This window comes from Phalacrocorax aristotelis, chromosome 7 (assembly GCF_949628215.1).
Source record: "Phalacrocorax aristotelis chromosome 7, bGulAri2.1, whole genome shotgun sequence".
Classification (NCBI taxonomy): Eukaryota; Metazoa; Chordata; class Aves; order Suliformes; family Phalacrocoracidae; genus Phalacrocorax; species Phalacrocorax aristotelis.
In genome coordinates this window covers 53,716,930-53,740,255 of record NC_134282.1, presented here as the reverse complement: position 1 = coordinate 53,740,255, position 23,326 = coordinate 53,716,930, and the positions used below count along the sequence as shown (strand labels likewise).

At 41.8% G+C, this 23,326-nt stretch overlaps 1 protein-coding gene across 7 annotated transcripts in view; it reads right to left on the bottom strand.

Annotated features, from left to right (window-relative positions):
* MAP2K5 (mitogen-activated protein kinase kinase 5) overlaps positions 1-23,326 on the bottom strand; it is a 143,143-nt gene that overhangs the window by 43,892 nt on the left and 75,925 nt on the right. For 5 of the 7 annotated variants that reach the window (XM_075100775.1, XM_075100778.1, XM_075100777.1 and 2 more), the window contains one exon: positions 11,359-11,388. The exons of the other annotated variants lie outside the window; for them this stretch is intronic. In XM_075100775.1, the coding sequence (XP_074956876.1) occupies positions 11,359-11,388 (30 nt within the window). The remainder of the gene's footprint in view (positions 1-11,358; positions 11,389-23,326) is intronic. 7 annotated transcript variants of the gene reach the window in all.

The window sequence follows — 23,326 nt, the reverse complement described above, 5'->3', positions numbered from 1 at the left end:
ATTACAGAATTCTTCCTGCGACATTGCAACCCTCCGCCGGAGCAGCGGGCCCAGCTTCTGCGAGAGGGAGAGACGCGTGCTCGCTCACACACCCATCGTTACTGGGTTTTATTACCCAGTTTTGATGGCGACATATTATTTTGAGATCATCTTCATAAATTTTGCATTAAGGTAGCTGTGCCAATACCTGGAATTGATTCAAAATGCTTAAGACACTCAATTACTTTTTAACACCGTTGCCCGATGTAATGACATATCTGCTATTTTCCTTGCGTTTGATGATGCAACATCATTGTAATTGATTCATTTTCTCAATTAAATAAAGCTACTGTGCTTTCCTCTACGCGAATGCCACAGAGACTCCCCAGTTCGATGTATTACCTATTTTCTCTGCCTCAGATATATTGCTTGTAAGGCTGCACTGTGCACCTCTGTTAACTCCACTAGAAAATGCAATGTTACGGCCATATTTTTCAAGTTCTGAACAGCAAAGAACTTCGCTGTATTTATATTAGGCATATTTTTCACTGTTAAAACTATGTTGTTTACCTTTTCCAAGATCACATTATCGGGCAGCCCCTGCAACTATAAACCAAACCTAACTGACGACAACTTTACAGTCGGTGCTTCTCCTTTTGCACACAGTTCATGAGAAAGTGAAGCATCCACTTTTATAGCACATTAAGAACAGTTTTAAAAGTGCTCAACATAAAATGTTTCATCTTCCTGTTCACCCCCGCTCCTTTTTTCCCCTCCCCTAACCGTCTGGTTTTCATGCACTACTGGGAGACAAGAAGTTTAGGAGGCAGTTTCATCCCGAGGGATCCAAGTGCAGTGGCTGCAGCAAACAAGTTGGAGCATTTGGCACGTCGCATCCCCCGCGGGATGCTGAGAACACTCGGGGGTCAGGAAGGAGGCCGTCACTGCCATGTTTTTGTGCTTTCCACAAAGAATTTCAAGCGGTGAAATGGGAGCAGTGACGCAACTGAAACCCCTGCTTGAAAGGTAGACAGTAAAGGCAGAGCGTGCATTTTAGGAGTATCGAGGAACGCTCTGATGCGCTCATTAAACCGACGCTCTCATCCTGGAAACAACCACCAGCGTGCTCCCTCAGCCACGCCAGAAGAACGTGCGTAAGCCCCTGACCTGCTCATCGCCGGAAAACCCAGCTGGTCAGAAGGTCTTGTAAGCTTTTCATACGCAACCAAAATCGTGGGAATTTGCAGAATTAGATCAGCTGTTTGATATTTTTGAACCTGTATCGTATTTGCTGTGGCTTTGCTTACTGCATGTGCTAGTTTATAATTTGAAGAAGCGGGGAAAATGATAAATAAATCTATCACCTTAATAGCCTATTTCTCAGGTCATGAAATATCAGTGGTATCTGGATAAACTACTCCATGAAGCACATTCTCCAAATGGCATTTTTTTTTTTTTAGGTTGGTTAAAAATGCAAAAGTTTGCCTCCTGCTTCATCCACTATTTAATGAATGCCTCTGGTTATGAAAAGCAACTTTTGACAGACCGTCAGGTTATATTTCTGTCTCCATGGAGATACTTTGGACGGGAAGTGGCTGAGAAGACCTCTACCATCCCTTTCACATTATATTCACAAGCACAATCAGCGAAACTCAAATGAATCCACCCCGGGTAACTTAGAGGAGTCACTAGCTATAGCTTTAATTTTTGCTTTTACTCTCTGGAATTAGGACTTGCCCTGGAGCTCTTGTTTGAGAGATTTGCAGGTGACCCAGGGTTAGATCTTCCCATATCAGTTAACAAATTTTCTCTTTACATATATACTGCTTTTCAAGCCAGTGATATTTTTTTTAATAGAAAAATGCATATAGCAACAAATCATACAGTTATGATTTTTAAGGGAGGCTTCAGGTAGAACATTTATTTTCCTAATCCAGGGAACGGTGAATTTTAGAAGTACATACAATTTGTTTTTAATCTTTATGAATGCCGGTTAAGTTTTATTGAATAGCAGCAAACGACAAACATTGTCCCCTACTGACAAATGACCAACGCACACCTGCTTTGTCTCTGCCCTGATAGGAATGGAGAAGGCATATGCAGGGGTGCTGCATTTCCATGTGGTCTTCACCCCCATGGGTTTTACTCCTCCTCTGGAATGAAAACTTGATCTTCAGACATATTTTACAAAGTCTTGCAAACTGAATGGCTGTACTTCCGAAAGAAGTCAAAGCACCAAAGCCAGTAAGACTGACCCCACTGATTTGTCCCTGATATTCTGAACACCACCTCCCCCCCCCAATCCCAATGTGTGGATTTTGCAAATTCCAAACTTCAATCGCTATGACAAAACAGAGGATAAAAAGAGGATTAAAAAATATTTCAAAATTAAAAAAAAGACAATTCACAACAACCTTAATATTAAATATATTCTTACGAGTATATTACGCTGGTTTTCCCAGAGGTCTACAAACAAATTTATATAAAGAGATTATTTCATCCACCACTGAACTGCAGCCACTTCTCACAGAAATCTGTTTACCAGAGTTTAGTAACACAATTCAACAAAGTGGGCATGAAAAACTACGCATGAAATTTCAACGCTGTTGAAATTATGGCGGGAGCCTAAGAAGCCAACAATAACTACCAGCCTGGAGCAGGACCAGGTTGCTCGTGATAACACATTCCTCCACCCGCAGGAATGTGGGACAAGCAAGTCCTAGGAAAGACGGTAAATTTAGCAAAGCACTGTTTAAGACCTTGCTTTGAGCATCACAAAGAGTGCAAAGGGTAGAACAAAGGAGCGTCAGCCAGAAACTGGATAAAGGAATGGGGTTTAGTTCTAACCAGTTTTTGCTTCATGTCACCCATGTTCATCAAGTTTAGTGGAATGATCACGGTGCTAACAGCGAGGAATACCAGGAGAAGCTGGAGGACACCACGGAAGAGGAAAAGCGATCACAGCCAAGCAGGAGTAATGTCATGATGCTACAGACCCCTCCTTCCCGCAAAAAAAAAACCCCAAAGGACAAACACCATAGTGGGGTGTCCAGGAGTATGATCTGAAGACACACAAGGTTATCCTTCCTCCGTGCAGCACCGGAGTGCTGTCTCTAAGCCTGTGCAGCCCCAGAGAGCTGTGGGCCAGCTGGAGGAAGGTCTAAGAAAAACCACAAGAACAGTCAGAAATCTAGAAAGGAGACACTGAAAGAACTGGGGTCTTTAGGCTGAGATGCCTAAAGGATGACATAATCACCAACACTCCTGCATCTCTTCTCCATGTTCATTACACACACAACTACCACTGCACCCTGCAGTGAGGAAAACCGGAGGAACAAATCCTCTAAAGAAACAAGAGCCTCCAATACCAGAAGGGCTGAAGAGCATGGATGAACATCCATCAAGCTGGTGGTCCTTCCTCATAAGCACACCACTGCAAGTCCCTTCTAGCTTGAAAAGAACAGGGAAAAATGTCAACAGTTCAAAAGAACAGGTTAAAATACGTGAAAAGAACGGTTTAAAAGAACAAGTAAAAACGTCAACGGTTAAAACCTGTCACTGGAACCCATCTAGAAAAGCCCTGAGCTTTCTCCAATGAGCTGCCAAATTGTGGTCACTACACATGACACAATTCTAGGGACATCTGAAAGGAAATCATCCAAAGCAGCAAAAATTCGGGTATACGAGTGGAGTTTTCTAACTAAACTGAGGCGGTGAGCACGCCTGATCAATGAAAGGTACGATGCTATGCAATGAGCACCCTCTCTGATGTCACTCGACTGCCCCACCGCAGGTAGCGTAACACTCCCTTGTGAATTAAACCCACGGTTCCATGTGACCGGCAGAAGGACAGCTGCTGTGGAAGGGAAACACTTGCCTAGACCTTGAAATCATTCACTCTTATTCTGGCCTTTGGGGGTCCTCACTACAATGAGCACCCATCACTCAGCAGAGGACGACAAGATGGTCGTACGTTGCTGTGTGTGTGCTGGAAACGGCCCTCAGCCTCCGGCGGAGACCCCTGCATTAGCAGTGCATGGACATAGCAAAGAGCAAACGTTGGGACTGCTACGTCCCGTGAGGTACGTACAACCTCACAGAGCCGTGAGGAGCAGGTACTCTCGCTCCTCAAACAGGCTGAGAGCCACAATTCATTTCTGAGCTCCTACAGCCGCACGCTTGGTCAGGGAACAGGCAAAACAGAGCAGGGATCTGCTGCACCCTTGTCTCCGTTCAGCTCCACTTCCCAGGTGACCTGGGAGGAACCATGCCTCCTCCTCATCCCAGCCCAGAGAGCCTGTTCAGAGCACAGAAGATGTAAATTTTCAGTAAATCCAATATTTGCTGACAGTTTGCAAATGGCCACCTAAACCAACCAACCACACAAATCAATCCACCTACGGCCAGCTTTCTTCCTAAGGGAAGCCGATCTCCCAGGTTTACGGTTTCGCTCAGGCAACTCATTCAATGGCATCAACTGCAGGAACTATAAGCGGGAGAGATGCTTCTTTCCAAGCGCTACAGGAACATCTCCCATTCCACAGAAGCACCAACTCGTGCAGGAGATCCCCACGTATCTGCAAAACCTCTCAGGAGATATTTCAGTATTTCCTCCTGGATGGGTTTTTTTTCCACCCCCCCTCCTGGTAAGTAGCTCTCATGGCAACAGACATCATTTCATTTCAGGGTCTCGCTCAACTTCCGCACTCAAAAAGGTCTCAGCACCGTCGGTCCTGTGCTGCGAAGGCGAGATAACAACAAAAGGGCTCGTGGCATTAAGCCATTTTCTTATTCGGTACAAACTGTGAAGGGTGTCAATGCCGTAACTAATTGGAAAACACAAACTTGCATCCCGACCGCAAAGACGCGCCCAGGGGTGATCGCCCGGAGCGGTTCATTTTCCCGCTGCAGCAAACGGAACTGGTCGCAGGTTTGAAGGCGACGTCAGCGCGGCCAGGTGTGAGGTGTTACACAAGAGCGGGGAACAGGCACAGAACACGTCCTGGAATGACGGTCACAAAACGCAGCCTAACCCCCGCTCCCTCAGACTGCCTGCAATTATTAGGGTTAGAAAGCAAAAAAAATATACATCTGCCTTTCAAGATTGTAAACTAATGATCCACTCGTAAATCATATTAAAAACCTGTTATAAAAATCAGGATTTTCTAGTTGCCTACATTTCCAAGCTTGACCATATTATTCAAACATCAATTTTACATTTAAAAAAAAAAAAACCAGACAGGAAGATTAAAATAAAAAATATAAATATGTCCTTATACTTCAGCTTCCTAACAGTTTGCTTGTTTGTTTGGGGTTGTTTTTTTATCTTTCCTTTTTTTTTTTTTTTTCTAAAATCTCTCCATTTTCAGAAAAGAAAAACACCTCTGGAAAAACTAAGACAATTCAAATTTTACAGCAAGTTTCTAATAGACAAATCAAATTTAAGTTCAAACTTATTTCTGGCTAAGGAGAAAAAATAACAAAGCAAAATGTATCCGAAGTATATCATCTCATGGATGATATATGTAGTGAAACCTATGTTAAGAAATTGGTAAGAGTTTAAAATAATAGCAGATGACTTAAAATATTGCCAGTGATTTCTGGAATATATTATAAAAGCAAAAATATTTACACAAATCTATCATATTTAAGATATTGTACAATAATTTATTTCACTATTTTGGCATTAGCATTTGAACAGTGTTTAATGTCTTTTAAATGGTTACATATAATGATATATGTGGAAGAAAACCCATTTTTTTCTTCCTAGGAAACATGCTGTAACCAACCCTCAATTTATTCTCACAAAATAAATGAATGCTTAAAGGATGTTTCTGTCAATTGAAAAAACAACAGTAAAATGGCTACTTTACATGCCAAGTTAAACTAAATATTTCTTTCCCTGACAACCTGCTTACATTTAAATGAAACCAGGCCAAATTTGGTCAATAGTATGGATTACATATAACAAAAAGAATCTTAGACCATGTTAACACGGGGATCAGAAAGCAGCAACTTCATTTAAAACCATGCAATTATTTAGCAAACTAAGATACAGCAAATAAATTAATCTGTTTTAAATGGAAGCGCTTGCACAGTCGCTTTTTGACCTATAATTAAATCTTACTTGCAGAAATCACAGCGAGGGTAGGATTTGCTGATGAAAGGATAAAAACAAAATCTTGCACAAAAAAAAAAAGCCCATGCTTTGGTATCAGAAATAAAAATAGATTAAAAAAAACAACGACAACCCCCAAACAACCCACATTTGCAAAATCTTTCCCTGCTGAAAAAAACCCCAGAGCCGTGTCCCAAAGCCCGCATTGTCCCCTGGTCTCCCTGGAGCAGCAGAACTGATTTGCTCCAGCTGAGGATCTGGCCCAGCACACGCAGAATATTCTGCATCGTCTCTCTGATGATCTTTATACGCTGGGGTTTGGTAAAAGTACAAACCTTTCCCTGACAGGAGGAGCAAAAAGCAGATTTCTGTCACCGAGGATTTTTTGCCTGTATATTTTCTTACAAAGCAAACCAATGGCAGGTCTATAGTGAACGCTTTCTTGGGCTATAAAATTTCCTATTATCCACTTATGTTTTCTTTGCAGTGGGATTTAAGAATGCCTCTTCCTTGAGACGAGTAATATGTCATCATTTTGTTGAACTAACAGGCCTGACAGTCTTGCCTCTCCGAGTTAGAGGCACCAGCGCTCTGTGCTCGCACTGCTGGTAAAATGAAGGTGAAAAAGCTGAGAGAATAAAAAGAAAGGGGAAAAATCTAACTCTAATAGATTCTTTCCTAATTCACTCCTCTTATTTCCATGCTGCAAAAATAAACTCTTCATATTTAAAAAAAACACAACCAACCTTAAATTAAGGTCTCTCTTACTTTCACTACATTTTGAAATAAGTTACTTGAATGCTTGGATTATCTATTTTAACAAATATCATCTCCTGTATTCATTATTTCTCCTGTCTTTTTGATCTTTTTTTCTACTTATCATGTTCTTTATTTGAAACAGATTTTTAACAGATAATCTTGATCGTTATAACAATATCTTGCTTGCATTTTATTCAAATAATTCTTAAAAACAGCTTAAAAAGCCGTTTGGAATAACATCAAGCTCTCCATCAATCAAATGAAAAAATTCCGCTGGCGGTTGTATAAACATCAGATCAACTCTGATGTCTTCAAGGATTTCAGAGTGAACCATAAAAAACTCCATTAACTTCTGACAAAGAATGCAAATTAATCACAACATGGGGTGAAATGAAATTAAAGGCTCTTTTCTAATCAATGACAAGGCAGGATGAAATATTTGTTACTCTCCGCGTTGAGGCTGCCGGGATGCTCGCGCTTTCCCCGCACACCCCAAACGCAAGGTGTGAGCACAGATTCACCCAGGGTAGCTGTTTAGCCCTCCCCATCCCTACAGCTATCTGCTTACAAGTCGCCCAGATTCACAAAACACACTAATCATCTGAATCTCAGGTGCATCCAATTTGTTATTCACACTCTCCCGGTGCCAGTGAAAAGCCTGGCGTAGACAGATGCACCAGGAACCTTAAATGACAGTTTTGGCCTCCGGAAGTGCGATCGCTACAGCAAAATCTAGTACAGCCTCCAGGTGAAATGTCTGGAGCTCCATATGGAGCAGGGAAAATTAACAACAAGATGAAAATCGCTGTAGCAGCGGGGAGCCTGAATTTAAAAAAAAAAAAAAAAAAAAGAGAGAAAAAAATTTAAAGATGAGGAAAGAGAAGTAATAAATTAATGGGGTGTGAAAACATTCAAAGCTTTACAATACCAGGGGCAGTATTTGCTCAGATTTGGGGGGGAGCAGTGGGGTGGGAGGGTGCTGAATGGGGGACAGCTTCTTTTTTTTGGTGGATTTTTTTTTAAAAAAAAAAAAAAAACAAAACAAAAAACTTCAGGTCATTTCCATGTAATTTATTAAGCGAGGCCTGGAATTGCAGCCAAAGGAAGGAAAAACATTTCTCTAAATGTAAAAGTATCTTAAATACAGTCGCTGTAATCCACACTTTCCTACAGCCGATTAAACCCTCGGCAGCTGAGTACTGCCTATTTCTCTGGAATATTTCCCTAATGGATGCGGCGTCCTTTTAAGATCCAGCTTTGTATAAAGTTTGACTACAAGCCGAGAATATTTAGTGGGCAATTCTTTTCATTTCTCCTAAATTGCATTATCATTAAACAAGTCATTGCCCCCATCGCGCTGTTATACAATACACTGGATTTGAATCTACGTGATTAACTGTACGTCCCGCGCTTCGTTCAGCCGCTGCACATCTTTGGGGTTCCAACTTATAATTTAATTAAATATACTGTGAGGTGCCATGGCCTTCTGGGTTTGGTGTTTTTTTTTTTTTTAACAGTTCATTCTGCGCAGACATGTAAAAATCAAAATCATATAAATCAAGGTTAAATTTTTAAAAGAAATTTGAAACGTATTTTCCCTATAAGCCTCCTTCAGACCCCTAAAAAGCTGGACGGACTAGACTCTACAGCCGGGTTTGCTGAAAGGGGTTTCCTTTCTTTTTCAAATGTTTACGTAGGAAAGAACTTTATTCAAGGGAGTATTTTGAGTGTGTGCGCGAGCACCCACACCATTCCTATTAGTTTTAATAGTTATGCAAACACACGAGGGGGAAAATACACCCTTAAGTGCTTACGTTCGTACCTACACAAAATCCTGTGAGCGTCACACCCTACCGCTTCCGAAAGGAGTCTCGCACTACAGCACGCAAGGAACAGCACCTCGCTACACCACGCCGTCAACCCCAACCCCATGAAAACCACACCAGTTTTAGGAATTTACCACGTTTTAAGGATCAGAGTTTCCTGCGCAAAGTTTTTATAGCAGAAAAGTCTGTTCTTTACTATTTCTTATCTCCTTGTTCAGATGGCTCCCGTGGGCAGTTGGCTGCAGATGATGAAGTTAGCTGCGTATCGAGACAAAAAAATCTGCCGTAACTCTAAACACAACCACGAGCAACTTCACGTACGTGAGGAGCTGCTCGCACGCTTAAGTGCTTTCAGGACAAGATGTTACTGCAAACGTAAGATTAAATATTGACAGTGTTACAAATAAGCGCCAGCAAAAATAAAGACTTATAAAACGTGTGAAAAATGAGAAGTGGTAAGTTCTATCATTAAAATATTCTACTGAAGGCCAGAGGAAAAAAAAAATCATCCTTTAGTCTTACTGGCATATTGCAGGAGTCCTGACTTTCCACACTGCAATGATTCCCTCTATAAATCTTATTCATTTAAACTGAATTTACACACACCATTTGTCTGTGTCTTAAAAACAGAGAAAAAGGAAAAAAAAACCCACCCCCCTTTTTTTTTTCTCCCCAGCTACAGCTGGAGACAACATCCATTTGCAGAAAACTTCAGGTGCTCTCAAACACGTACTCATACTTCCCATTTCAGAGAGAAGTAACTTCAAGTTATTTAGGGACAAATTCTGCACACACAGACACGATTAGCTTCAGTCATTTGAATAGGCCCACTGACGTGAGGGGGATTCACTCAAGTGAGTGACTGCAGAATCAGGCCCTGGCGTAGGGAGCTACATACCTATTTAGACATTAAAAAAACCCCTGCTAATTATCCCCCTAATCAGAATGGGTTTCTAAGGGTTCTCGTGACCAGCTGTGTAAGCACATGTCTAAAATACATATTCTTCACATAAAATTCCTTCTGAAAAGCAGTCGCTTGAAAAGCTTAGTAGCTACATTTGAAGTTTCACCTCCTCAACTGTTTTACATTTAAAAATATATACAATTTCAGGGACTACTGACTTGCCAAATATTCTTTTACAAACCTGTTCCGTTTTTTAACTAGAATAGCAAAAAGGATCTTAAACTAGCCATCACGTTTTGCTCCCAATTCAGATTTTTGTCTAGAATCATGCGTAACGCATGCGCTCTAACCTCCTTCCCCAAGCTCCGGCACTTCCGCGAGCAGAGGGTTGTCTTAAACTGCATCCCACGTCACTCGGATTCGGTGTTAGAACACACCGTCTACAACAAGCATCAGGGCACTCAAGGAGCACAAGTGAGTATGCCGATGTATGGAGGACACTTCAACACAAGAGCTTCTTTTTCAATCCGCTCTTCAAAGGAGAGGCTACGTTTTAAAATATGGATAAAATATGCAAAATACGTTCTGCTAACCAGCTACAGCTCCCTCAGTAAACATTTTCCATAGGAGATGAGAAAGTGAAAAATCAGTCTATTTCTACATATGCAAAACCTTTGCAAGTCCATAAAAGCGTCAGGAGAATTCGCTTAAAACAGCTTATAAAAATGGGAGAGAGAATGAGTCCCAGCCTATTATTCAATAACCATGTTTGTGAGGCATCTGCATAATCTAACCATGCATAAATTAGTGTGTGTATTACAACAGTTATTTGCATAATAATAGCAAGTTAATAGATGCTTAAAGAGCACAGACCAACACCACCTTTAAATCAGACATGCCTCCAGGCACTCTGATCTGTATAGACCAAGATGCAGAAAACAGTGTTCATAAAACATACGAAAACATAAAAACCACATTCAAATAATTCATTTTAGTCCCTGGACGCTTCACTTTTCCCCCTCTCCCAGGAAAGAATAATTTGAGGAACTACAGAATAGTTCGTTACTATGAATCCTAACGTCCCTCTTGCAGTAAGAATTTAAAGTAATCCCCAACCCTATTTCTGGCTTGGTTGTTTTGTTCAGAGCTTCCTGTCTTTTCAAGCACACGGACAAAGTAAAATATTACGTGGTAACGCAGGGCTCAGCATCAGCCCAACCACTGCCACTGGAGATGGAAGTCGTTTTACCACCAACTTCGATGAAACTGAGTTAGGTTGGTGCAAAGTTAGAAAATGCCACTACCTAAATAAAATACTAATAAAAGGTCCTCTTAAAAGGGCGAATCGAGAGCTCCCTCAAGTACTGCATTCACATTATATTTTTAATTTGAAAAGATTTGAAAAGACCATTGTACCGTTATTCAAAATTGGAATTAAAAACTTAAAATTTATAAAAGGAATAGATACACCTTCCTCCTTCAAAAGCACTGTCATACGCACCGGATTATTTTTTAATCTCACAAAAAACAATCATTAGCATCATCATAATTTTCACTGTCTCCAGGGAAAGAAAAACTAGAGTTTGGAGAAGAGGAGGGGAAAAAAAAAAAAAATCAATAGAGACTTCTAAATGACTCCTTCAAGATACCACTTTTCAATTTAACAGGACAGATTTATTTGTATGTGGCTCAAATGTTCACAATTGCTCTCTGCACCTTCATACATAGGAATGAATGTCACAGTGGCAAACAGCAGTAATGAACAATCTTACCTGAGGATATGGAAACCTCCCAAGAGCAAGCTGGGAAAGGAAATAATATTTGTCTAGTTATATAGATTTGCATGGAGGGCACATTTTCTTAAAGAGAGAAAAGTACTCAACTCTTACTATTGTATAAATTGGAAAACGTCAGCAAAAGTAATTCTGAGAACACACAAAGGGCTGTATTTAGAATGGAGTCATTCACAACAATTACCCCTTGTTCTACGTTTCTGCGTATTTCTGTATTTCTCAAGCTCTTTTGTCTGTACCACTCAGTAACACTGTTTGATGCCCAAGTTCCCGAGGACTCTCGAAATTAAACCAGTTCAGCCTTAATAGCGAGGCCAACGACACTGACCTTTACTGATAATTATCTGCAACGAACAGGTATTGTAGAGCATGCACTGAACTCCCAAAGTCCTTCTTTAACTGGCTCAGCGTAGAATCTGGGTTATATCGCTGAGGTTTCCTTCCTTATCGGTGTCAAACCCAGCTAGGAGCCTGTGAGCGGGATGTGCAGAGAGATCATGGCACCCACAAAAAGCCACTTCATCCTTTCTTCAAATCTACTTTCAACCGCACACGATATCAGCTGGGTTTGTTGCCCACACTGGTTTACAAGTCAACTGATGCATTACTAGAGTATCTGCTAGTACCAGTACTGGACCCAACAACAATGCTACTGTTGCCATAATGCCATAGCTAATAAATGTTCCATGATAAATTCTTTGTACAAGACTTTAGGTTTCCCCATTTGGTATCTGAACCTTGGAAACAATTTCTAGTTTAAGTTATTTTGTCTATTATTCAGTGAAGGACAAGGGTTTTCAGAGTTGACACAGACTCCCCCAAAAGGGCATTCAGAGCAGCTCTGTTCTGACCTGCTTTCTGGATAAGCCCACCTCGCTCCACGGTTTACAGAGAAGCCATAGTCAGATGAGCGCCTCTACGCTCCGGTCAACCTTTGTGAAGCCTCCCCTCGCCAGCCCTCACGAGGAGGTCTTCCAGAAAGGCTACAGATGCACTACCACCATTGGTTTGTCAGCACGACAAATTAGGTATATTCATATCAGACTGAGTAACAGCATCAGTGCTGAAAGTCTAAGCCATGGTGTCATGTACTGCAAAGGCTAAACCACACGTCAGCGCTGGATGAAAGCTCTTTCACGGCACCTGTATTGCCACCGATATTTGAGCTCCTCCGTGCCGTGGTTACTTGACCTAGCCAGACTGCAGCTGAGGCAGCTGTGCTAACCTACGATGAAATTTCAGCCTGGCTGGCAGCACAAAACCATCCTAAGTATGAACAATAAGGCACAGCAGAGCTGTAGCAAGGTGGGAACTGACGGGGCAAAGACCAGTAGACATACTCAAGCCTCACCAGTTCAGGAAAAAGGCCATGAGAAGGTAGTAAGAAGAAGGTGCCAGCACGAGTGGAAGCAAACAGGAAACAACAGAGGTGGTGCCCTTCCTTCAGTTCCAGCTGCCGTCCAAACTTAGTGTCGTACTAGCCATTTGGCTGCGAGCCCTAGCAAATAAAGTAAACTTCTTCCAGATCCTCCAAGGAAAGACATTACAAAAGCAGAGCAGGTCTTCAAGCACTTGCATAAGAGAGGCATGCAAGAGAAACCCAAAGAGATGAAAACAATTCTTTGCTGACTACTCTTAAAAGAAGCTTTTGCAATATTGAGATAGTATTTGCCCTGAAAATCTACAGACGTATCAAGTGGGTTTTAAAGGGGCTATTCTGCACAGTATCTCTGGCCACTTACTGCACAGACACATCGCAGTTACAGGAGCTGCATATCTACATTCCCACGCAGCACTGAAAAATCACCCCAATCTTTCCTAAATATCCCATCAGTGGGAGTTTGCGGAACGACTGAAGACGAGCCATTATGGTCTGCTCTATCAGTATGGTGCTGACAAAGGATCCCTGCTACCAGTAACATACACGGTTTTTCTGAGACGTTTCTATCGTGCCACTCGCCTCTGAAAGTTGCGATCTGCTTGTAGACTCCCATTTGGGGATTGTTGTGTTTGCTTGGTTTGTAAGACCAACACCTACAGAATGTAGAAGAAATCAGGCTTACAAGAGACACTGGATTAGGGAACAACGTTAAGGTGACAATACAAGAAAGATCTCTTCAGGTTCTCCAAAGCGATACAATATAAGCTCGCTTCCTCCTCTGGGGTTCTGCTGTGCTTTGTCTTTCAGGTTTGCCTTTAAAAGCCAGCTCTTTGGGGTGAATTCTGCCTTTCAGTTTTGTTCCTGGTGCAGTGCTGAGCGCGGTGCTTCTCTCTGCAGAAAATTCATCCTCGTAACAAACCAACCTGAGCTAAGCAGGCTTGATCTCCATCCTTCCTATCACTTGTGTCTAGCGCACACCTTCTCCCAGCTCAGAGTGTAACTCCCGCCACTCTCTGATGGCAGGCTTTGAAATGCACTGCTAAATAGTTAAGCAAAAACCCTACGTTTTCTGCCATGCTCAATCTTAAGGACCAGGAGCTACTAAAACATATCCTTTTTCATCCTCCTTCTTTTGGGAGGACCACCCTTAACTTCCAAGAAGCTGCTCCAGATCCTAAGAAGCACTGCTGCTGTGACGGCCTATAAATGCCTACAAATAAACCCATGAACGCCAAGCACTTTTCCATGAACAGGAGAAATCCAACGACTACTGACTTTAGTCATTACAATAGCTACAGACTTGTAGGCATGTAATAGTTACCCCATGGTAGAACAAGAAGATAATTTTGCCTATATGCACAGGGTACTGTTCTGCAGCCCTTATTTAAGCAGAAAAACAACCACTGCCTCAATGATGACTTCAGACTAAGCATTTCCATTCTCACCAACGATTCCTCTCCCTGACCACCACACGCCTCAGCAGGGGCTCCAAAGGCAGCAGAATAACTGGGGAAAGAGCAGTTTCCTGCCAGTACGGGGCATACAAATGAACTTCAAGGAATCCAAAATGCATCAGGAACAAGTTCTTTGGGGGCTGTTAAAAAAGAAACACGTTTCCCAGTGAAGCTGCTCCTCGACTGAGAACTGCAAAGCAATGCAGCCATGGGCAGATCAGGTGTCAGTCCTGCATCCCCCTGAACCATCACTTGATTCATCTAGTCAGAGTTGTTTCCTCCCTGCAAGATTGTCAAGGTATTATAAATTAAGAAACTTACCAAAGAGTATGTAATCTTCCCTGAAATAGCCTGCAGATATGTCACTGTACTAAATGTGTTTCAGATTTAATGAAGCTTTAATGTCCTTTTTAATTTTGCCTGTTTCTATATCACCAGGGGTCGAGCAAGGCAATCAGCACTCAAGAGGGTGGTTTGGTTTAAAACTAGGAAAAACTCATTTGCTTATGAGTTGCACTGTATTTTCTTAATTAAATTTACTAAGTAAAATGGTTTAAGTTCAGCCAACCAATGACCTCTGTATGTAGATTTAGATTTATAAATAGTGTCACAGTTAAAGAAAAAAAAAAAAAAACAAAACCCAAACAGATTAGATCTTCACTAAAGGGATTTTCATACCTTCTATCATCTGTCTCAAGGAAGTCATACAAACATATGCAGCACAAGCCGATTGCAGGATACAAAAAAATGGAGACTACCAAACTAACACACTATCAAAAACTTATCTCCTCTGCATTTACGTGATGAAACTCAGGAACGTGCAATTTTGGCTTTAAGGCACTACAACAAAAATACAGTATTTCCATTCACACCAGTTAGGTTTGGGAACCGATCAGTATCTTATGTCGCTCTGGATATTGAGGAGGGGAGAAGGGAATGCTTAAACTTCCAAGGAGCTGGTTCTCATTTCCCTATGGATACTTTCCCACTGCCCAAGAACTGTTAAAACCATCATTTTTAAAGGGCCCAGTGAATTGCAATGGCAGCATAGTATGGAAATAAAAACGAGAATCAGACCGGATCAGGAAGAAGTCAGTCAGAATGAGACTTTCCTGCACCATTTCACTTTAGAGCAACTACATGTCTGTGTAGGGTTTTGGGGTTTGGTTTTTTTTGGGGTGGTGGGGTGTGGGTTTTTTTTATTTTTTGTTAAACTAGTACTTTCTCAGACATTGAAGTAGCCCATCAGAGCACTTAAAACGCTCATCTTATGGTGTTCAGTGAGGTCGTGTCCCGAAAAACGATGTGCACTTCTGAGTACCCGACAGGAGCCTGCCCCCAGGCCTGGGCAGAGGTGTGGATGGACGAACGGTGTGCGCCATCAGATTTTAAACCAGCACTCGATAAACTGAGAAATAATCCCAGCTTATTAAATAATAGGGAGCGGTACTTACAGCGTGCACGTATGCTGATTTTTATTGAACACATAAGGGAAGGCAAAGAGAACGTGAGGCAGGCGGCTTCGGTAGAGGCAGGTGCCTAAACCCTCTGCACTGAGCGGCTCTAAGAAGGGCTGGAAAGCAGCTCTAACCTGCTCTCAGCGACGTACATTTGGCGTGCAGAGAAGCGAACACAAAATTAAAATGACTTGTTGAAGTAAAGTAATTAACCATTTTGGAACTGCAAATGGAAATGCAGAAATCCTCACTGACAAACCACTTCCTCTACATCGCTCTTTACTTGCCTGCCTGTATATTGTTAATAAGAATTACAATAGCAGCTTGGTCCGTATCCCGCTCAGAAAGTGACAGAGGGAAAGAAGTTCAAAACGTATTTTTAGGACACTCAGGCAATAAAGTCTCCCACTTAGATTATCGCCTGTGTTGTGCAAGTTGTTTTTTAATTTACAGTTATACTGAAAAGCATGGGATGTTTTTATTCTTAATTTAGACACATTCCATGTTTCTCAGCATAACTGCAAATTGAAAATAAGCACTTACAATATCGCTAGTGATCTAGCTGAAGGAGGACTTTATAGTCTGAAATGTTCTAAAATTTGTTCTTAATTACCTTGTGCACATTTTACACAATTAAATTTCCATCTAAGGATTTTGCATTTAGATTGTGCACTGCAGTTAAACCCTCATTTTATGGAAAAGCAGCCGCCACTTCGGAACATTCAGACACAGGAAACTTTAAAAATCAGACTTAACTACTGGATAACATAAAATTCCCTAGGTGAAATTTCATTCCAAGACCAATTTATACATTCCTAGATGGATGGCTTAAAATCACCTGAAACTCTGCAGGGTATGTACCGTAATAAATATTAAATACCTCAAAAACTACTCTAAGATTTTTCTTCCCTTCTAATATCAATTTCACTGTCCTCTTATTGCACAGTTAAAAAAAAAAAAAAAGAATCCAAAAGGATATAACAGCAATTTACCAGCGTTAAAGTGCTTCTGAGGTTAAACTGACAACAAAGAAGAACAGAAACACAAAGCATCTTGAAGTAGGGTTTCAATTAAATGTGCAGGATTTAGTAATGCAGGACGAAAAAAGAGTTACAAATTAATTTAATCTTCTGCCTATAGTTTGCAGCTGCACTCCAAAGTGTCTGGGGTTTAAGAACAAAGCCTTGAAAGGCCTCAGAGTGAGGAAAGCTTCAATTTTTAATGTATAACGCCATTAGCTGATAACTTGTGGAATCTGCGACCCCTGCAGAGGGGCATAAGCGCGGGTAACAGAGACTGATGAAGTGACATATTTGTTCATGTCTAGGACTATGAGGAAGAAGGTTATTACTAATACCGTCAGGCCCAACAGAAATATGCCCTAATAACCTCTGGGACATTCCTTGGCTTGAGCAGATGAGTTCGAGATCTCTCTACATAAAATGTATTAAAAATCAAAGCCTAATTCACCTTAATTAAAGATAATTAGTTTCACTTTGACTTCCTTTAAATATGAACTATAGTAAATGCACCGCAAACTAAAGACTGCAGACAATCGTGGCTAAATTGCACATTCCTTCCTCGTCACAAACCCCTTTTATTACCAGGCTTTTACCGCTGCGTTTTCAAAGGTGTTGCTCAGAATAGCAGCGCCTTTTCTAAAGGGAAAAAGGTGGGACACGGGCCTTTCAGGGCCCATCTATGGAAATTGTCAGGTGCAAAATTCAAGCAAATGGTCCATAAAGATTAATGAGACTACTTGTCTGAGTAGAGAGGCTTCCCGCTTATTTGTTTGCTGGATTTAGATTCAATAAGTAAAGGCAAAAAGGTGTTAAGTGCGGTTATGCCGGTGGAAATGCAGCTCAGCGAGGCAGCAGCGCCGCTGCTCTCCATCTCCACTGTCACGAGAAGAGTTCATCTGCCATTACGAACCATTTAAATAACGGGGAAAGGCAGGCTCAACTGCCAAACGTTTCTAAATTTTTTGACTTTTAGAAAGTAGAAACGGCTATTCTACGCAGTGTAAGAATAGGAAACGCTAGTCTATATTACAAAATGCTATATATTACAAATACACCGCCGCTGATGTTACCCCTAAATTGTTCACTCACCCATCTACTCAGGTAGAGACCCGTGTTATTTCTTCCGCTGCCGCTCAGACTCCCCGCAGTGGCCTAAGAGCAATTGCTGAGAAACATGATACATGGAGGTCTCAACCCGCGCAAACTGTACCTAAACTTACACTTTATTGCAGCTTAGTTCACAATCTTCACCTAATATAGGGTTACATCCCAGTGCAGCAAGCGGATAAATCATCCTGGAATATTACTCTGGCTAAGTTTAGCTGTGAGTGGAGCATATGTGCTTCCGAGTCACTGAAGCAAAGGCCCATAAAATACACTAATTACTGGAAGTTATGGTCACTGAGTGATTGATAGCGCTCTGCGAGGCAACTTCCCCGTTTTCAGCTATTCTGACGGGCCTCCCCCACCACACAGCAATTATTAATTCATGACCCAACCCTCAGGCACCGGTACCTTTACTTCTAATTTCGCCACCACAAAGATCGTGATGTGGCTGGACATTGTCTCCACCCTGGTGGCCGCTGGAGATGGCAGACGAGGAAACGGAGCTAACGGCCACTGCTTGGAGAAACAGAATTGCTGCAAATAGCTCAAAGGGGGGAAAAAAACCCAAACCAAAACTAGGCCAGATTTTTCCAAAGAACAAGTTTCTGAAATGCATCATTCCATACAGAATGATTAAAACTACCTAAATACTCTACGATAAGAACCATTCAAGTTATTGAGCAAAATTCTGCATGTTCCAGCCACTCTCAATGGCTGAGCAAAGCGTGTAAGGACACATCCACACAAATCACAAACATCACACTACTACGGTCCTTCAAAATATCAAGTGAAAGGGTGAGGCTTACTGCAAAAAAAGCACTTTTTATTTTCTTGCTTTATTTAATCCTAAATGAAAGACCTCTGTTACTAAGTAGTCACACCTACGCAGCTCTCAGTGGTCCAAGCTGCAAGGCCCAAGGGCTCAAGGCATGAGTCTGCTCTCAGCCATACTTCATGAAACCAGAAAAAGGCCAGAAATGAAACATTTTCTCCACAAAGTTGGTTCCTTATCAGGAAGGATCTGGCCAAAGGCTGGGGCCACAGAAACCAGCGCTACCCGAGGCCCTGCTGCTGGCAGAGAGAAGATGTCAGCCCACAGAGATGATAATGCAGCATTTTCAGAAACACTTGGTTTAAATTTTCTTTAATATTATTTAGAGTGACTTTCCATGACCAAGTAAACACCCATCATGTTCCAGCATTGCTGGTTATTAGACAGCTGGGCACAGAAGTCAGGCTTGGGGTTTTTTTTATTAGTTTAGAGAAGCTTGGAATTCAGCAAGGAGAAAAAAAAGGGGGGGAAAAAGGAGTAATTTAAAACCCATCATACTGTATCTACTGAAATATGCCCAGATCCACCTAATGCATTAATTTAAGAACTTCTTGAATTCTCAGTGTAGGAATGGGGAAATCACCTCTTCACATATTTGCTTAATGATGACCTCATGCCTTCTGCTACGAGCCATTCTCAGTGGCTCTACCAGCACCAGCAGCACCACCATGGCAAGGCCATTCCCAGTCTGTGCAGTTTAAACACGCAGAATAAAATGCTGCTCATTCCAAGCACACAAAAAGCAAGGACAAGTCCAGAAAGAACTGTCGCTTGATCAGAGACACCTCGCTTCAGCCAAGTGTTGTGTTACAACATCAAGACTCCTGGCTCTGCATGGAGATTAAATGCAAATTCTCGTTTCCCATTTAAGCTTGACCCTTGCCATCTTCTAATGGGTCATTTTAATTAATATTCCTCCTGCCTCTACTCAGTGTAATTTTCGACACTGTAGGTCACCGCGTGGTCTGTGTCTGCTTCCAGCAGGCACACTGACACAGTCGCCCCATCACAATTGTACCCCTTTCTACCAAACCTCCAGTGCCACTATAGAAAGCTACGCTGCACCACCAAGCTTTGGGTCTCAGATTTCCTCCTACATCTGTCTACCTGCTAGTGCTTAGGTAAGGGTGTAGAATTGATGAAAGACCAACCGTTATGTCCACACATAAGTGAAATCCTGCAGAAGACCAAATCGTGGTCTGTAGAAGCTCCTGCAGATCAGCTCAGAGTCTTAATCTTGAACCATTATCACTGCAAAGCTGATGATATGTGACTGACCACGTTTTAGACTCCTTAGAAAGAATTCTTCTGAAACCTTGTCTCCTTGACCATATTACGTATTCCTGTGTCTTTACATCAGTTTTAGGCAGTGAAACAGCTTAAAGATTGAAGTGCTTTAAGAGAATCACCCTAAAGCAGAGCTGCTTCTCCTGTAGCACCCTCTTCAACATAATCCTCCTCTTTGTCTTTACGGTCTGACTGAGCTCATCTTACATCTGTGCTCCTAGCCCAAGCGTGCTGAAGAGTCTAAGACTCCATAATGCTGACATTGCACGCGTTCAGTGTTAGCCCTGCTCAGAAGATACATATGTGTGCCTGAAATACACGAGCTAAGGCATGTTTGTTGGATATATAATGGTGTTACTATATGTGGGAATGCACGCAACTGCTAAAAATCTGTCCTGTGACTGCTTGGAATACTGCTTCAAACAGCATCTTATCACAAATGCCACAAACAACTAGTAGCCCTTGATAGCTCCTGCAAATATACAGATAACGGAACTCGGGTGACCGAAGACTTAAAATTCTCATTTTGGGAGTTTTAAGAACTTGCTTCTAACATTAAAACTGATATATGGACTCCTTTTCCCTGAAGGAGAGAACACTGATAATCTTTGGAAGAAAAGTTAATTTTAAAAGGAGGCCTGAAACCCAGGAAAGTAGCTGTTTTTCTCAGCAGAGGACATGGAAAGTAGAGACTAGGATGTGATACAAAGGGAGGTGCAAAAAGTTATCATCAGCCAATGCATGAGCTTATATTCTACTCCCAAAACTTACTCAGTTTGTGGCATAAGCAAATCACTTTCATTTCCTGCACTTCAACAGAATATCGTACCAACTCTATCTGTAGATAAAATGAGCCCTGGATCTTCTGGCAAAGATCTGCAAGCCTATACTTCGCCCCAGCAAACAACTCAGCCCACGACTCGGTTCCGTTCCCTTCCTCATACTCCCTTCTCCTCACGACACGTAGGAGACCGGTCCTCAGTACCGCTCGGGAGCGGGCCAGCGCTCCTCAGCACGCCGCTCTGAGATGGTAACATCCAGGAGAAAACCAAGAAGCAACCTCCTGTGGAAGCAGGAGGACCTGAGAACACACCAGCCCTACAGGGTCCCACCAAAGCTCTTCTCACCCAGCTTTTGTCTCTTACCGCAGTGTCTTATCCCAGGAGAGGCGGCTCAGCTGAAGGAGACACTGGTACACCTACTCCTCACACCGCTCCTCAAAAAGGCACCGCTGGACAAGAATGCTGCCTATTGAAACCCAACAGGGTGTATTTTAGCCCATTTTGGATGCTTTCAAGTGCACTTTCGGATAGCAGCCATGCAAGGCAGGATTAGGGTCATATTGGAAAGCAACAAGAAATATTAGGCAATCTAATTCATCCTCCTGTGCAGGGCACGGTTCGGGGAGGGAGACTGCATCGGTTACAGAATGCAAAGAGCACTCAGCCTCAGCCCAGCCAGCCCGGAGTGTGTTTTATGACTGAGTTATAAACCCCTGAAAAACAGCTTTTATAATGAAAATGCTGACACAGTCTTCAATGTAGTGACAGCAATGGCATTGGTTTAAATTGAACTTGCTTTGTCAACCCAAGAGCCCTTAAATAAAACATCTAAAAACCTCCTGAAAACACACGAACTATTTGTGATGAAACACTTTTAAACAGTTTTACAGATTATGTATTAAGTTTAATTCACTTCAAAAAATCCTGAAGACAGAAAAGCAAACTCAAAAAAATGGAAGAAGAATAATAACACTAAAAAAGCTAGCAGCATTTCTTCTTTTTTTTTTTTGTTCGCTTTTTCTTGTGGTAAAGGGAAGACTGACCACCCTCAGACACCTCTTACTTCAAAAGTAACAAGAACGCTCACCACCTCTCAAAACGTAGGTGGTTACCCACACCTCGTACTGTTCCCACTCTGCTAGCAAGTTTTTTGGGGCAGTTTTCTTAACCTTCAGAAGTAACGGTTCAGTTTCTCATTACACATAGCTTTGCAGAAATTCAAGACATTTTAAAGGCTCAGAAGAATATTACAGAAAATGAGAAGATTTGCCTAGCTGCTATTTTGTATTATCACAGGTCAGAACAGCCCTTGCTAACTTGGTCCCAACATGTCATTTCTTTTAAATCAACATGCTCTAACTGTGCTAGCTCGAAGTGGTAGGGATTGGAGTATTCCACTGCTAAGTGGAGATGATTTTAAAATCCTACAGCAAACACTAACTTCCCTTTTTAACAGTTCCATCAACAAGAGCCTGGGTGTCTCCACTACCAATCCCCATGTCAATACAGTGCCACTTTAATGACAGTGACCTTGTGTGGCTCTTTGAGCATCTTCTTCACCTTTTTTCAGACATTTTTCTAAGCCGCTGTCCTTGCTTTCATCATTTAACACATCACTCAAACCACTTCAGTAAAACAGCGATCATGTTGAAGAGAGGTCTCGGAGGACCAGATGACACACCAATTAACAAAGCGCACAGAACCAAATTGTTTTCTCTATCTCTGGTTCAAAAGACATTTGTGGAAAGTGAGAGAGAGAAAAAACCAAAAGTTGAGAAGGTTTAAAAGAGGAGAGCAAATGCAAATGAATTTTCCTAACGTTGGCTAATATAACGTGAAATTCACCCTTCAAATAAAATTCACGAGCAGCCAGGCTACCTACCGGTAATCCTAACCTAAATTCCAAATGTCTTGGTCTACGTGGTAAATCTTCATATTGCTGCTGCACATCAAAAGACATCTGTTATTCAGTAAGGGACCCAGTAAATGTTGCTCTATAGGACTTCTGCGTTTAAACCACTCTGTTCCACCGCGCACCAGGGAGACCACCACCGTCAAGTCTTAATGTAATACAATCTCATTTTCGCCCTTTGTTGGTTAGATTTATTTACACAGCGCCTGAGTATATTCTGTATCTCTCCCAAAACTGTGAGGGCTCTCCAGCATCACAAACCATTAAAATTTGCAGTAAAACAAATTAAGAGTACTGCATCCCTTGTGACACGTTAATGTATGTCATTATTGTAATTCAGAGTTAGCTTCAGTCAGACTCTGGAAAAGATTTACAAGTTCTGAATGCAATGATTCAGCATTAAGTATTTTTGTTTTGGTTAAAACTGATTTGGCAAGGAATTGATTGTTCGAAAACGTTAACACAAGCCTTGGTTAACTCTCAGGCTACAAAATGGGAAATTTGCCTAGCGGCAGAGGGCCAGCACCATGACTACCTAATTCTATCTAATTGTCTGCTAAAAACATCAGCTGCACTTCACTGAAACGTATAAACAGCTTCACCTTAATGATACTGTATTATACCAGAAGAGAAGGGAAGGGCACCTATATTCTTCACTTACTTGTATCACACCTTTGTCAGGCTGTGCGAGAAAGATGATGCAAGTCATCGGT